This window comes from Hemibagrus wyckioides, linkage group LG11 (genome assembly GCF_019097595.1).
Source record: "Hemibagrus wyckioides isolate EC202008001 linkage group LG11, SWU_Hwy_1.0, whole genome shotgun sequence".
NCBI classification, from domain to species: domain Eukaryota; kingdom Metazoa; phylum Chordata; class Actinopteri; order Siluriformes; family Bagridae; genus Hemibagrus; species Hemibagrus wyckioides.
Genome location: NC_080720.1, coordinates 16,379,180 through 16,394,837, shown reverse-complemented (window position 1 = coordinate 16,394,837; position 15,658 = coordinate 16,379,180). Strand labels below are relative to the sequence as shown.

At 37.4% G+C, this 15,658-nt stretch overlaps 1 protein-coding gene across 1 annotated transcript in view; it reads left to right on the top strand.

The window, feature by feature from the left end:
• The first annotated feature begins 401 nt into the window (after window positions 1-401).
• LOC131361129 (copine-9-like) overlaps window positions 402-15,658 on the top strand; it is a 79,768-nt gene continuing 64,511 nt past the window's right edge. Inside the window, exons 1-2 of the mRNA XM_058402052.1 lie at window positions 402-499; window positions 6,975-7,015. Coding sequence (XP_058258035.1) covers window positions 423-499; window positions 6,975-7,015 — 118 coding nt within the window. The 5' untranslated portion in view covers window positions 402-422. The remainder of the gene's footprint in view (window positions 500-6,974; window positions 7,016-15,658) is intronic.

Below are 15,658 nucleotides of genomic sequence, written 5' to 3'. Positions count from 1 at the left end.
GAACTTTTTATGTTCTGTCTCCACCTGCTGGCTGACAAGGTGAACTGCAGCAGTATTTTTTTTTTTTAAAGGCGTAGTATCAGAGGCATACTATAACTCCTCAGTACTAAAGTGTGTTGTGTTGGACATAGGCCAGGTCGTTGAGAGTTTCCGCTGAGTGAAAGCGCTGGTCATTTCACCTGAGTGAGTGTGCACTGGTCAGCGTGCGGTGCGGGACGCAGCCCAGGTCTGAGTGACGGTGTGAGTGCGCCTTCCCTCAGGCAGCGCGCGAGAGGAGACACATGGACGCTGTGGTGCGGGGCGGCGCGTCACACAGGTAGCGCGTTTCCCCTCGTTACATTTAGGACAAAAACACAGTGTCGGATGGAAAACTGAAAACTTAGGATTTTGTTTGGAAAATATTGAACATCTCGAGCGTCACCATGGCCTCTATTGGGGACTTCGACCCGCTCCATTCTACGGTACCGGCAACTAAGATTGAAGTTACTGTCTCGTGCAGGTGAGTCCACGCATACTTCACAGTAAATATTCAGCATGTAATTCTCTTACAATCAACAGGATAATAGTCTATCCTTTAATGCACTATAATACAGACAACATGGATTTCGACCTAAATGTTTTGACCCATAATTTCTTAACTTGATGCCACCTGAGAGAGAGACGAAGATATATGAACGTGTTAATCTCTGACTAAGGGCTGTATATATATATATATATATATATATATATATATATATATATATATATATATATATATATTTACTTCTAGTTCAGAGAGCGAGTGTTTTTGTTGGAAGTATTTTTGCTGTGATATTCCCCACCTCGAGCCAAATTTGCATTTGGTGTAGGTGTTTGAGGGGGTGCGCCCGCTTTCCTCGCCACGCGCTTACTCCACACACACACACACACACACACACACACAAACATGCCTGTACTCAGTGAGTGGAGGATGATTCTATACTTAAAAGTAATGAAATATATTTCTCACAAACACTTACAAGTACAGTCCATTCCGCATGTGAAAACTTTATTATTTTTTACGAGTTTCTGATGCCCTCTGGAAGGTTCTTTAAGTAAACACTATCAGAAATGGGGTAATGCAACCATCCCTTGACGCAGGAGTGTTACCCTGAAGCACACAGCTTTAAAATAGAAAAGTAAGAAAAAGGCAATGATGATCCATTTACAGTATTGTATCTTAAATATTTTGAATGGTACACTACAGTGTATATCCATGCTATCAGGTGAAGGACCTATTAAAGATACAAATGATGCACCCCAGTGATCCAGATTTGTGCCTTTTTTTATGAGACTGAAGAGTCTCTGAAGGCTGGAGAAGGCTGCATAAAGCATGTGCACACACACACACACACTCACACACACACGCACACACACACACAAACACACACACACACACACACTTCCTCCCATGACAGATTCGATTCGGCTAACGCTGCTTGACAACAGGGCATCAGGTGTGTGTTTGTATGTTTGGGCGTGCACGTGTGGCCGCCTGCCTGTAGTGGAAAGGAATGTCCTACTGAATTTGTTATTTTTTAACATTTACATCCACACATACACTCACAGAGTACACTATACTAATACTGGGTAGGATCTCCCTTTGCTCTCAAATCATCCTCAAATATTAATGGCATGGATTCACAAGATATGTTGGAAAGATTTCTTTGAGATTCTGGTCCATGTGGACACGACTGCATTGTGCAATTCCTGTAGATTTTATCAGGTGTAAATCTCATGTTCTATCACATCCCAAAGGTGTTCTACTGGATTCACATTCTGTGACTGGCACATTGCCACTGTTGGGCCCTTGAGAAAAGCCTTTTACCCCCATGGGTGCTGTATCATTCCTAACTTCCTAAGCTTTGGTTATGTGAAGCAAAAAAAATTCACTGTGCTATCTATCCAGATATGTGACAAGTAAATGTTTTCTCTTCCAATTTACTATATTTCATGGTACAGTAGCTGTGGGATTTGAGTGATGATTGATTGGTATTTATGGGCCCAAAATGTGCCCCACCACCTCAAGGTAGGTTGAGTCTGTGGGTTCATGATGTTGGCACCAAACAGATGACCCTACCATCTGTGTGCCCCAGCAGAAATGGAGATTTATAAGTCCAGGCTACTGTCCAGTTTTGTGCAGTCTGGGCCCATTGTTCTGTTCAGAAGTAGTACCTGGTGTCCTCAGGTTTTGACATGTTGTGCATTCTGCTTTTCTGCTCATCACAATTGTACAGAGTGGTTATCTGAGTTACTGGATCCATTCTGTCCACTCAAACCAGTCCGGGGTTTCTTTTTTTAAGCATTTACAGGTGCCATTATACAGAGCAGGTTACATTTGTCTTATTTATGCAACTGATGGTTGAGGGTCTCTGTCAAGGGTCCAGCAGTGGCAGTTTGGTGGTTTTGGGATTTGAACTCTCAACCTTCTGATCAGTACCATCAGTCCAAGGCCTCAACCACTAAGCAAGCACCTGATTTTCTGCACTGATCTGTCTCATCAACAAGGTGTTTCTCTCTGCAGAGCTGCTGCTCACTGGATGTTTTTTTTCTGTATTGCACCATTCTGACTGAACTCTAGAGACCGTTGTTTGTGAAAATCCCAGATCAGCAGTTATAGAAACACTCAAACCAGTCCATTTAGTGCCACCAATCATGACATGGTCAAAATAACTGAGATCAGGTTTTCTGCTATTCTGATTTGATGGTTGATGTGAACAGTAACGAAAGCTGCTGGCCTGTATCTCCATGATTATACATTGCACTGAATCTACACAATTGGCTGATCAGATAATTGCATGAATGAGTAGGTGCACAGGTGTTCCTAATAAAGTGCTACCAAAGCACAGTTCAAGATTTCATCATGTCTCATGGGCATGGTAGGATTTCTAAACCATGTTTGTCTACACACACACACACACACACACACACACCTTAAAAGGGAACTGTATCCACTTTTAGCCAATGGCAGGTTGTTGCACACTGCTGTCAGATTTCTCAAGCTGGGCAGATATCTATGTATTTTTTCCATTGCCTGGTGGAGACTTATGTTTCCTCATCTTCTGGACAGATGCCATCCATCAGTTTTAGACAGATTTCCTTTCTGTCATTCAGTCTCAGTGGGATTTAGTGCCATTGCATTCTGGTTGATGTATGTTTGATAAGAAACAAGAGGACTGTACGTTTACATGGACACCAGTGCTTTGCAGGACATCTATCTAGTTTCCTTTCACATTTTCATCACCATGTCAAATACTGCCCTCGTGCAATGCGGAAATCGAGCAGTAAGAAATTAAATGAAACGTCACTGCATAAGCCTTACAATAAATCAAAAGTGCTGGTGAGTGTCACAGTTTCTTGAAAACATTGTCTCGAAAGTGAAACAGAGCATTAAAGTGATTCTATTGTATTTAACTCTTTTGTCTTGTCTATAGTCATTGAGATACTATTTGTCTCTGATTTGTGTCACTAAATGTGAAAGTGTTAGATTAGTTCTTTTATTAATTAATTTATTAAATGTGCCTAAAATATAAAATCGTAATTTATAAAATTTAATAATGCTTTTTTTGTTTTATTTCTCTGAATAAACAATACTGGATCATGTGTACAGGGTGCCCCAAAAGTCTCCTTAGACCTTTTTTTAAAGCACAATGTTTACATAGCATCCTTTATTCGATTGCTTTTTTTTTGTAAAAGCACAAACAGATTTGTCTTTTCCAACTATGGCAACAGTTTGGTAACCCAGTCTGGCAGCAGTTGTGTGTGATGTGCGTGCCATATTCGCTGTAAAATTCCAGTTCAACCTGGTGACAGCTTCCTGATCCAGCCATGAGAACGATTTCAATATGTTCGTCTTTTGTCAAAGGCATTTTTAAAGGCTATCTGGGAAAAAATAGTTGGAAGACAGATTTTGCAAGACATTTTGTTAAAAAGTGTTAATTTCCCCTATGTACGGAGACTTTTGGGACATCTGTTATATTTTATTTCGACCAGCTATGTACACCAAGTGTGCACTAAGCCCCAGCATCTACGCAACAGATGGACCCCAGGCTCACACATATGTTGCACAATTAAAATGACTATTTTGTGAGAAAGAAGGACTAAATGAAATTAGTCATACTCTAAACAACAAGAATTCCTGTTAACAAGAACGACTGCTGAAAATTAGATTTGGTCTAGCATTAGCAAAACAAAGGGTGTGATTTCAGAGATGGTCAAAAACCTCGTGAAAGAGGAAAACTAACCAAAAAAGATTTTGTTTATATAAGAAGTCTATCATTTATAGCTCAAATATCAGTACTTATTCCAGTTTATCTTTATGAAAAATGACAAAATACTTAATGCTGGATATAAAATTGTGTAATCTGGTTCAATCAGTAACTATTTGAATTGATTGACAGATTTATAATTATTATTGTCTGTCTATATGTGGCCTTGCGATGGCCTGGCGACCTGTCCAGGGTGTACCCCTGCCTTTCACCCAATGTGTGCTGGGATAGGCTCCAGCAGACCCCCGTGACCCTAATTAGGAATAAAGCGGGTATAGACAATGGATGGATGGATGGATAATTATTTTTTTTTAAATGGCCAAGCTCTTATTCTCTCGCATAATAACTGAATGTTAATTATTATGTCTCTGAATGTATTATTATCTCTCTCTGTCTGATTATCTCTCCTGTGTGTACATATTTGTTACCAGAATAAGTGATGTGTGTTTTTTGCTTTGAAAATGTGACAGGCATGTAAGCCTGTGTCACATATATGTATGTATGATTGCCTCAAAACACACATTTACATGCAGTTCTCTGAATGTTTCTCTGAATTTCACCCGGACACACTAGTACTTATTATTTTATTTTCTTTTGTAAATGGCTTCTTTTAGCTTTAATAAGCTGTAAAATCATCTACGAGGTGAGGTGAAAGCTGATGGAAACTGAATATTCATGGGGCTGGGCCGCTGTGGCTCTGTATCATTCATAAAGGAAATGACCTGCTGGGATACAGCGGCTCCAGAAATGGTTTTGTGTGCAGCTGATTTTTTTAACCTTTCTTATCAAATGGGTTTGAAGACATTTGATTTTTAATGACAGCTGATTGATGCTGCTGCTTAATTTAAATATGATTGGACTGTTGGACTAATTTTCTGGGTAATTCTCCTTAATAATAAGGGGATATTGTATACAGTGCTTTTCTAATTTTCCAGATTTCTTCATCTTTTCCTCAATTTGTTGCAAAACAACTTTATACTCAATTTGATTAATTTTTTTCTTATGAATCTATATCTATTTATATAAGTGATCAGATGCTTTGTGTTTATACTCGAAATTGTACTCAGACACACGCTCCCTGTCCACTGAGATGTCCCTGAGACCTTTCTACAAATGGACTAAAGTTTACCTGTGGTAAATTAATCTGATATTTGGAAAGACACACTCGTGTCTCCAAAAAACTCCCAAAAACAAGCCATGAAGTCTAACAAGCTATGAGAGGCATGAGTTGAGGCACAGGCCTGAAAATTTCTTTCATACCTAAGGTTCTTCTGTCATTGGGATCACAGTGACTCAATCAGAACGTCATTCTTAAGTAGAAGGTTTATATTTGGCTTCCCAGCAAACTGAGCAAACAGAGAAGAAGGGCTTCAGCCAGGAAGGTGAACAAGAACATTAAAGTTGGCAATGAAACCCAGAAGGACACGCATCTCTTCAGCACTTTATCAGGTTTATTGTGCAAACATGCTGTGGAAGCCTCAATGTCCTTAGTGGAGTTGGCCAAAATACACCAAAAAGACCTTCAGGATATTGGAAGCAATGGATTCATGATATAATAAAACCAGGATTGATTTATTTGGCCCAAATGCCAAGCTTTACACATAACTCAGCCTGAAGAATACCAGACAAAACCAAGCAATTCTGTCCACACGGTAACGCATGCTGGTGGCAGCGTCATGTTGTGGGAAGGTTTTTCAGCTGTAGGAATTTGGAATTAGGAAGATAGAGGGAATGTTGAACAGCGTACAGCTTGACGTCTTGATCAAACCTGCTCAAGAGCCCTTAGAACCTCAGATTGGAGTGATGATTCCCATTCTAAAATGATAATGACCTGAAACACTCAGCAGGAGTGGCATCAGTATAAATCTGTGAATGTTCATGATGAATGGACCCATTTTCTGCCTCAACTTGAATCTAATTGAACCTCCCTGGAGAGACAAGAGATGCTTCCAATTCCAGTCTTGAAGATCGTGAGAGGCCCTGCAGAGATAAATGGGAAAAGACCCTAAAATCCAGCTGAACCATCTTGGCATTTGTACCCAAGAAGACTGGAGAGGAAGGACCAGTCACTACTTCAATTGAATATTTATGAATTCTAAGAATACTTATGTAAATGGTGATTTTTTTTATATTTAATTATATGACAAATTTTGTGAATACCTTATTAGCAATAATCATAATTTATAATAATGAGCGATTAGTAATTGCTACTAATTGTTACTGGAGTCACTGTGACCCTAAGAAGAATAAATCGGCTGCTGAAAGTGAGAGAGTTAGTCAAGGGTATGAATACACTTACAAGTTGCTGTTATTACATAACAAGCTATACGCTATAATTATGTGTTACCTATTTTTACATTAATGTGGCAACACTGCACAGGGAAGTCAACATGTTCTCATAATTGCACATTCATGAACCTTTAGTTCTCTTCTAGCTTATACCCACCATCACTGAGGGTTTGTTTCTATTTCTGAATATAACTCTTGTTTGTGAAAAGGTTATTTTAATTGGTCAGCTTAAAAAAAATAAAAAAATAACACTTCTCTTCTTGAACATTGTCATCTCAACAACAGGGTTGTCTTATATGGTAAAGAACAACATAAATACGTTATTGAAGCAGTGTCTGGTGAAATGCTTATAATTGTGTCAGTGTGTAATGTGTATTTCTCTCTTGTTAATTTGGGCAGGAATCTACTGGACATGGACACTTTTTCTAAATCAGATCCAGGTAGGTGGATTGTTTTGATTCTTTAGTATAGTATGAAATACCTCTAAAAAAAACAAAGCACACAGACCAAACATACATGTATAGCTCATCAGTAAGGTCTTCATGTTCTGTGGTCATGCCATATGGTAAAATGGCAAATAAGTGTCTTATCTCAAATCTTCTAATCATTAAATAATTCTTTATGGTAATATTACCATTTCTTTTTAAAAGAATCAGCATAAGCATCATAAACATCATTGCTGCCCTTAAGGGCATTTGAGGTGACAGATGAAGGGCTATTCATGCTTTTCCACTGATCAGCACCAAGGCTCCTGGTGTATCCTGCCATGTGTTTTGCTATTTCATCAAATAATCAGAAACTGACCCATCTTAGGACTGACTGAAAGGTTTTTGGTGATGAACAGCACTCTTCCCCCCTGGGAGGCTCCTGGGCAGCACCTGGAGCTCAGGTTACTGTCTGTTCAGATTTTGTCCAGTTTGCTCCTACTGCCTAGTACATGCTGGTAGGCACACTGGCTAATGCAATGCTGCCCCAACATGTGAAAGATATGTGAAAGCTAAAATATGTTAAAAGATTTCAACATTAAAAATGACCTAACAAAGATGGGCTGTCAATTTAACCCATTTGGCTGTAATCCTCTAAACCATGTTGCAAAATGTGTTATGGTCTTATTAGAGAACAGTAGAACTTTTTGGGTACAATGGCAGCCTTATGCTATCATCCAGATAGAGGAAGTCATGAATAGATTTCTGTTAGGCAGCTAATGATGAAGAAAAAATCATATTCCAGAATGATAACAGCCCAGAACATCAGTCCAATTCAATAAAGGAATTGCTTCAGAAGATTTGACGTATTAAGAAGATAACAATTTGATAGATCTGGAGCTTTTTTTGTAAGGAAGAGCAGAATAAATAGTTGGTAGTTTGTAGATGATTAGAATTCTGCATCAAGCCAAAGATGCTTTAACAAAGTATTGGTTAAGGGATGTGTGCAACCAGGCTATTTGAAGTTTATTTTATTTTATTTTTTCATTTTCGTTTTTCTAAAGCATTTCTCTGTTTTTCACTTGAATTTTGTTGAATGATATATTACATTGAAGTTGGAAAAAGATTTAATGTGATTTATCTTGGTTTAATTTGAGTTTTATATAAAACAAATATGTACAATTTTAACAGGAGCGTATGGACTTTTCAGATTATTGAAGAGTTTTATAATGAGCAATATTTCTACAGCGTCCTAAAGCATTTTGCTCTGTACCACAAGTGTGTAATTACTAGAGGTAATCATAATTTCCTTCTGAATATATTAAATGCATTATCTAAAATCTTTGTGCCCCTGTTTGTCCTTCAATGAAAAATGAGGTCATTTGAAATTGAGTCTTGAAACGAAATTATTAGCTGATAAATAATGATTGTGCAAATTCAGTTCTGAATATGATTTAATCACCTGGTCGAAGTTGCCAGTCAAGTCAAGCCCAAACCCTGTTATTCACAGAAAGCATTATGCTAATGTAAAATGTCTGTTGGAATATGAAGAAAAACACATGTGGCTTCACCAAGAATCCAGTAGGATTTTAATGATGGTGCTAAGAATAACTCTATCAGTGTCACCTTTAGTTAATATGATCCCAGCTACCAAAGTATGATTTTTCAGAATTTCCTAGAATGAATAGATTTTAATAATAAACTAACTATAACAAATAGGTATATTTATGGTTAAATGACACAGCAGTGTAAATCATGTCTGCTTTCTGGCTTAAAATATAATTAAAATATTATGACAGCTGTACTGATTAGATATAAACTGCTAATAGGTGTTATGTTATATATAAATTGTGTAATCTTTGGCTTTTTTTTGTTTGTGTGAGGGTGTAGGTTTATAAACACGAGGTGTGGTATGAATTCATACGCTGTTTTCCGAGAGAGAGAGAGAGAGAGAGAGAGAGAGAGTGTTTGTAGGAGGTTGACTTGTTATCCGAGGACCACTGCTTATATGTGTAAGGACCTGACGCCTTTTTATAATGAAGGATTATATGGAGTAATTTTAGACTGCTTTAGCTCTGTGTGGCCTGAGCCCAATGCTGGCAAAGCAGATATGTGTGTGCTCACTGTGTGTTATTACATTATGCTGAGAAGCATGAGTGCCCAGGGACTCTTGGCGTCTCCACCAATACAAAAGTAATTAAAGATTTCTCCACTTGGGTTGATAGGAGCCCAATTAGTCTTGCTCTTTCATCAGAGTTTCTGTGTGAACAGACTGTCTCCCTGAAAAACCTCTCTCCTCGACAGCCTCCCACATCTCCTTAATCATTATTATTGCTAATGCAATTAGAGTTTTTACCCTTTTCACCAAGTCACTTTTGTATCTTTGACAAGAAAAGATTGCTTTATCTAAGAAAACTTGAATATTGGGATTTCTCTTGTCAGGTAATTTTGAACAAAGTATTATGTAACTAAAAGCTTAAAGCAAATCATACGTACCTAGAAGGGTTGAGATTTACAAATCTTTTTTTTTTTTTTTGATAATATTGTTTTGTATTGAAATTTTAAAGAATTCTTTTGTTTGTTGTGCTTTTTTGAAAATATTTTGTAATTTTTTGTAATTATTTAAAAAAAATGTTTTTATACTTATTTTATAGTAGGCGTATAATTGTTTGCTTATAGTTTTTGTAGATGGAAGACGCTGTAACCACTGAGCATTAGTAAATTACTCATGTGATTACCTGTAAGTATGTAACTATGTTTTGTTTATTAATTTATTAATAAACAAACTGTTTAATTGGCATAACTAATAATCTTATAATCTCCATGATCAAGAATTGTAACTGAATAGATATCTCTAATTTTTAAAATATTACATATTTTTGATCGTCCAGTTTGAGTTTGAACCATATAAGTTGTGTACTGGACCTCTTTTGTAGGAGCATTTCCACAACACATTTCCTCTGTTGAAAATCCCTTTCACAGTTTAAAAGTCATTGAGTGTTTCCAGCTCTCTGTTTGTTTTACCTTTTAAGGTGTTTTCCAAAAATGTATGAATCTTGAAAATTCTTAGTAAAACTTTTAGTAGAAATTTTAATTTTAATAAGCCCCATTATCAGTAAATATATCCAGACCTGGTTATATCGGTATTAAACTCATAATCCGGCAGAACAATATTATTATATACATTAACTAATATTTAATGTGATTGTACATTTCTGTGTTTGCAGCTCAGTCTTGAATGTGACTTGTTTAGAACACCTCCTGGGTTTTCATTTATTTATGAATGACCCAAATATCTGTAATGATGCTCCAAAAATGTCAGGTTTATTTTAATAAGGCCGTTCAGACCAGTGTTACTGGGATGGTATTTACTGAATGCTTTTCACAGAGAGTTACTGTTAGCACAGTAAGATAGTAAGTATCTCTTGATTCTCTTATCATATCACATTATTTAACCATATATCTATCTACGCATTTATTAACAGGTTGACTGAATTACATTAAGCTGTACCTTGTGCTCTTTTGAGGTGCACTGTACTTTATTTACCACCTCTATCCATTTAATGATTATATCAACCTAATATCTTTAGACATATAGTTGGCAGTAAGATACAGTGTTTCTACACTGAACTTAATTGACAACTGATACTTGAATTAAATGAATGGACACACCACACTTCATCAGTTTGAAATGCTTAAAGAAATTTGTGGACCTGTTTCTTTTGGCATCTGTTTTTGCACACCTTTATTTGGATACGACAGACACGCGCACACACACACACACAAAGAGAGAGAGAGATTCTGTAGTCTGCCACACAGAATGAGGGAGCCTGTAGATGGGATGAGATTAGCCTGTAGTTGGTGTTAAGAGCTGCTGCTTTCTTACAGTGCTGCCCTCACAGACACAGGACACCTGATAGATACTGATAAATACCCCTTATACACACACACACACACACACACACACACAGATACACACAGTTAAAAATAGTGAATCTGTGAGGTTACAACTATAAGGTGTGTGTGTGTGTGTGTGAGGGAGAGAGAGAGAGAAAGAGAAAGAGGGAGAGAGTATCAGTGTGTGTCAATGTGTGTTTGTGTGCATATGTGGGAGGAGGTAATGATCGGCCAGAGAGGATGTCCTGCACTTCAAACCGTGATCACACTGAGTGTAAAGGAAAAACCATATGAGTGTGCTTCTCTTTCATCTCTCACTGCCCTGTCTGTCTCCCATTTCTCTCTCTCTAGCCCTCCTTCCTGTATGAGAAACACACTATAAAAAAAAGTGAGAATGTGTTTCTAAAAAAAGAAGACATCCAATCCTGAGAAATCATAACTAGTATTTGTACATTTCACTTGTTTAACATGCATGCACTCAGCCGTGACTCATTAGGCACTGAAGAACAGTCACTGGTTAAATTATTGTGACCTTTGACTGGTTTAGAGAAAATGGCAATGAGTCATTTGATCGCTGGAAGACTCAGCTCTTATTGGTGAGCGAAGCCAAATGATCTGAATCACTGAAAAAATAACTGGAATTCCCTTCACTACTCATGATTGGCAATAAGTACTTATGATTTTAATAGAGATGAGTGGATTTATCCAGAAAGGTACTACTACTTTCACTACTGAATCAGTCTTAATATGAAATCATTGATAGTGTGTGCTTATTTTTATTAGATTAAATTAAATACATTGTTACACACACACAAATGTAGAACGTGCCAAAAGATTATTAGATAACGCAATGCCAAAACCATAAACAGGATTATTTTAATCATGCGTCTTCAGTACAGTGAAACAAGTAGATACCAAGTTTATTTTTATTATAATTTAATATGACCTAAAAGTATATTTCATAGTTACTTTTTTCCTGTGCCAACTCTGACTATATCTCAATACATTCAGCTTTCCTCTTGGTGTGAGAGTCAGTATTTCCGTACCAGATGGCGGATGATGTCAGGCTGCACTGGATGATTGCAGAGTAGAACTGTATCAGTAGTCACTTCTTTACTCTAACTTTACTTCTTTACTTCTTCATTTGTCTCAGGCAGTGGAAACTATTTTGAGTCTTCTCACTTTTGTTAGTGGTGTTCAGGTTCCACATGCTGCCTATATGGTGGGTAGAAAATATGATTGAGTGTATAGGAGTTGATTCAGGATGCTTTTACTGTCACACAACTATGGAGAAGATTCTTCTGGAGTTCTTGACTCAATGGATCAGGGCTGTTTTGGGAGCAAAAAGGGGACCAACACAGTATTGGGCAGGTGGTCATAATGTTATGCCTGATTGGTGTAATTCCTATAGCATATAAGAATTATGGCATTCAATACTAGTAATGCACCTGTCCAGATTATAGCTTTCTACCTTGCTTTTAAACAGAAAATGGTGTTTTTAAAATTATTTAAGGAAGATACATGCTAGTAATGTGTTGCTGCAAGCAATTTGGCTCTTTCAGGTTTGTGTTGAGATCTGTTTGTGTTTTCTTTCTTTCTTTCTTTCTTTCTTTCTTTCTTTCTTTCTTTCTTTCTTTCTTTCTTAAGATGTAGACAGTTGCGTTAGTCCTGCTGTCTAATTCAATCAAAATGCTTCCATGGAAACCTCTTTTTCACATCTGAGCTGCTCATTACTGTGAATAGTGAGACGTGTGTTTGACAGTCTGCTGCGTGTTTGAGGCAACATGACAGAGAGGGTACGCACTTCTGTGGTAGATGTGCTGTTTGTAGTCAGCATAACAGCAGAGGTGACCAGTTACCTGGATAAGTGGAAACCTATAAACATGATGCCTCTTAATGAATCAAAGCCCCACCAAGCACAATAACACTAATGCAGGGATGCTTACATTACTGGATTTAACAATTATTTAAAGGCATGTTCTTAAATGCAATGCACAGTATGTTATTTAGGTGTTTAGAAGGTAGAGCCAGAGTTCTTTACACAGTTAAGCAAATAAGAGCAATCCCTGGCCATAAGTGTCCTCATTCGTTGCAACCTTTGTCGGGGCTGAATGAATATGAAATGGCTATTGTATGGTTGCCAAATTTCCAGCATCTCTATAATTTGGCTGTTGCTGGAAATCTACAGTTCTGGATATCAGTTCATTGGATTTGGAGTGTTGAGGATGAGGTTGTTGAGATTAATCCAGTAATAGAGGTATCATCAAGCATATTTGAAGAACCTGGAGAATCTGTTTGTGCAGTGTAAGAACAGAAGCAGGAGAAAACACAGTGCTAAGGTGCAGTTGTACTTTCATAACCTGTTTGTTTCTTTGCTCAAACATTCAAATATCCAACAGATCAGTGATGAGTTCACCTTTTAAAAAAACAGCTGCTAGGGCTGTGCTAAATGTCGAGTGAACAGGGGTAGTTGTTAAGAGGTTCCAGATGTTGAAGATTGTCAAGAAGCACCAGACTGACAGTGTGATCTATTGGCTCAGTAGGCAAACTGCAACAAGAACACGGACCAGTGTTTTATTAAAAGTAGAACTATGTCAAAAGTGAAGACATGCAATGTTTAAAAAATGAGGAAATGGAAGAATCAAACATGACAACAAGAATTCAAATAATATCAGAGGTTATAATAAAGGCATATAGATATCAATGATTTGGCACAAACCAGTACAACATCAGTTTTGTCCTCTGAACTTTTTGTGCAATTTTGAAAGCCATTGTTAATTTAGCTACAGTGTGTATACTCTTATTATAGCAACTAGCAGCTAAAATATCAAACTCCAGAGCATGTAAATAATAAATGCCAGTACAGAAAAGTCTTATCCTTGATATTGATTGGAAGTTGTTTTTAGACAACTTTAAAATTTGAAACATTACTTGGCCAGTTGTACTGGTGGGAGAAAATCATTTCACCTCATTTGAAAGGTTGCAATGAAACAACTAGCATAAATATCAGTGCTTCCTGGTGCCCTAGACCACATCGAGTTCTATGCATATAACCAAACAACAGGAATCTGAGGCTTTAGTGAGCACAGGCTTGGAAGATTGGAAAAACGTCACCTTGGTTGACCTGAAGTGCTGCAGTAACATGCATGTGGAAGGGTCAGAATTTGGCATAAACAGCATGAATCCATGGACACAACCTGTACTGTGCCAACAGTTCTGGTTGCTTCTGGTGGTGTAATGGTGTGGCCAATATTTCCTTGCACACATTGGGCCTCTTAATACTAATTAAGAGCCTTGACTTGCCTTGCCTTGTACCCACATGTGCAGTGACAATAAAGTTGAATCTAATCTAATCTAATCTAATCTAATCTAATCTAATCTAATCTAATCTAATCTAATCTAATCTAATCTAATCTAATCTAATCTAATCTAATTGAGTGTCATTTGAATGCAGAGCCTGAGTGTTGTCATTGAGCATGTTCAATTCTTTATGCCCACATCTTATCAAGGCTACTTTCAGCATGATAATGCAAAATATTACACATAAGTCTGCTCAAACTAGTTGAACGTGCCATTGAGTTCTTGAGTCTAATACAATTGTTGTCTTCCCAGTCACCTAATCTAAATCGAAATCTATAAAAGAACCTTGGGATATGGTCAAAAGCTGTCAAAATATAATACAATCATGTCTACATGGACCAGAATCTCTGAGTAATGTTTCTTGTGGAATCCACCTTGTGGAATCCATGCCATGAAGAATTTTAGAGCAAAGAGAGGCTCTATCTGGTGTTAATAATAAAAGTAAATAAAATGAAATAAATAAATAAATAAATAAATAAATAAATAAATAAATAAATGGCCATTGAGTGTATTATGCATATGCACCTAAATTTTTAAAATTTTTATTTTTGCCAAATCTCCCACATCTAGATGTTGGTTTATGTGAAGATGTGAAGTTTATGTCATCATTACTGCTGTTACCCACAATTCTGCATATCCCACTGGACAGTCTGACCTCTTTTCTTTGTCCTCCATCCCTCTTCCCCCCCTTCATCCATTTCTGTATTTATTAATTTACAAAGGACCTGCTTACGATTTCTTTTGAAGAGATAGAAGGGAGTAGTGGGAGACTGAGCTGTGGCGTTCACGCTTGGTTGGATCCCGCAGTGCCAGCATTATGCTGATTGCGTTCTTTCCAGTCTCACACCCAGCTTTGATGTAGCATTATTGCGATGGAGAGCCACATGGAGAGCACAAGGATGGAGGAGTGATTCAAAGAAAATATTTTTGACTTGTTTTTCTACAATTAAAAATATTTATAGATCCCATTTGATACATGTGGAACCTTTTTACTTTTCACAAAATGTTTGTGTATCAGTATATATAACTAATTTCTTAATAAGCTCTAATTACCTTTATATTAAATAGAACAAGTGTAGAATTATTCCTTACAGCTCTAGGGTTCCTGGTTTAATCCTAAGCTCAGGGTACTGTCAGTGTACAGTTAAGTGGATTTTCTCTGGGTTCTTCAGTTTCCTTCCTCTGTCCAAAAACGTGCAGGTTGGATGATTGGCTATTCCTCCACCTTTTCCCTTTAATTTGGTCACCAGCCAATTCCAACCCACCAGCCAGGTCTTGTCTATCATATGACAGCTTCCAGTTGAGGACAGTGAAATGAACAGCTACTTCCTCTGAGACACCCCAGCCAGCCAACCACATCTTTCTTCAAATGGCTGCTCATGCTGTCCACTTCTCCACACT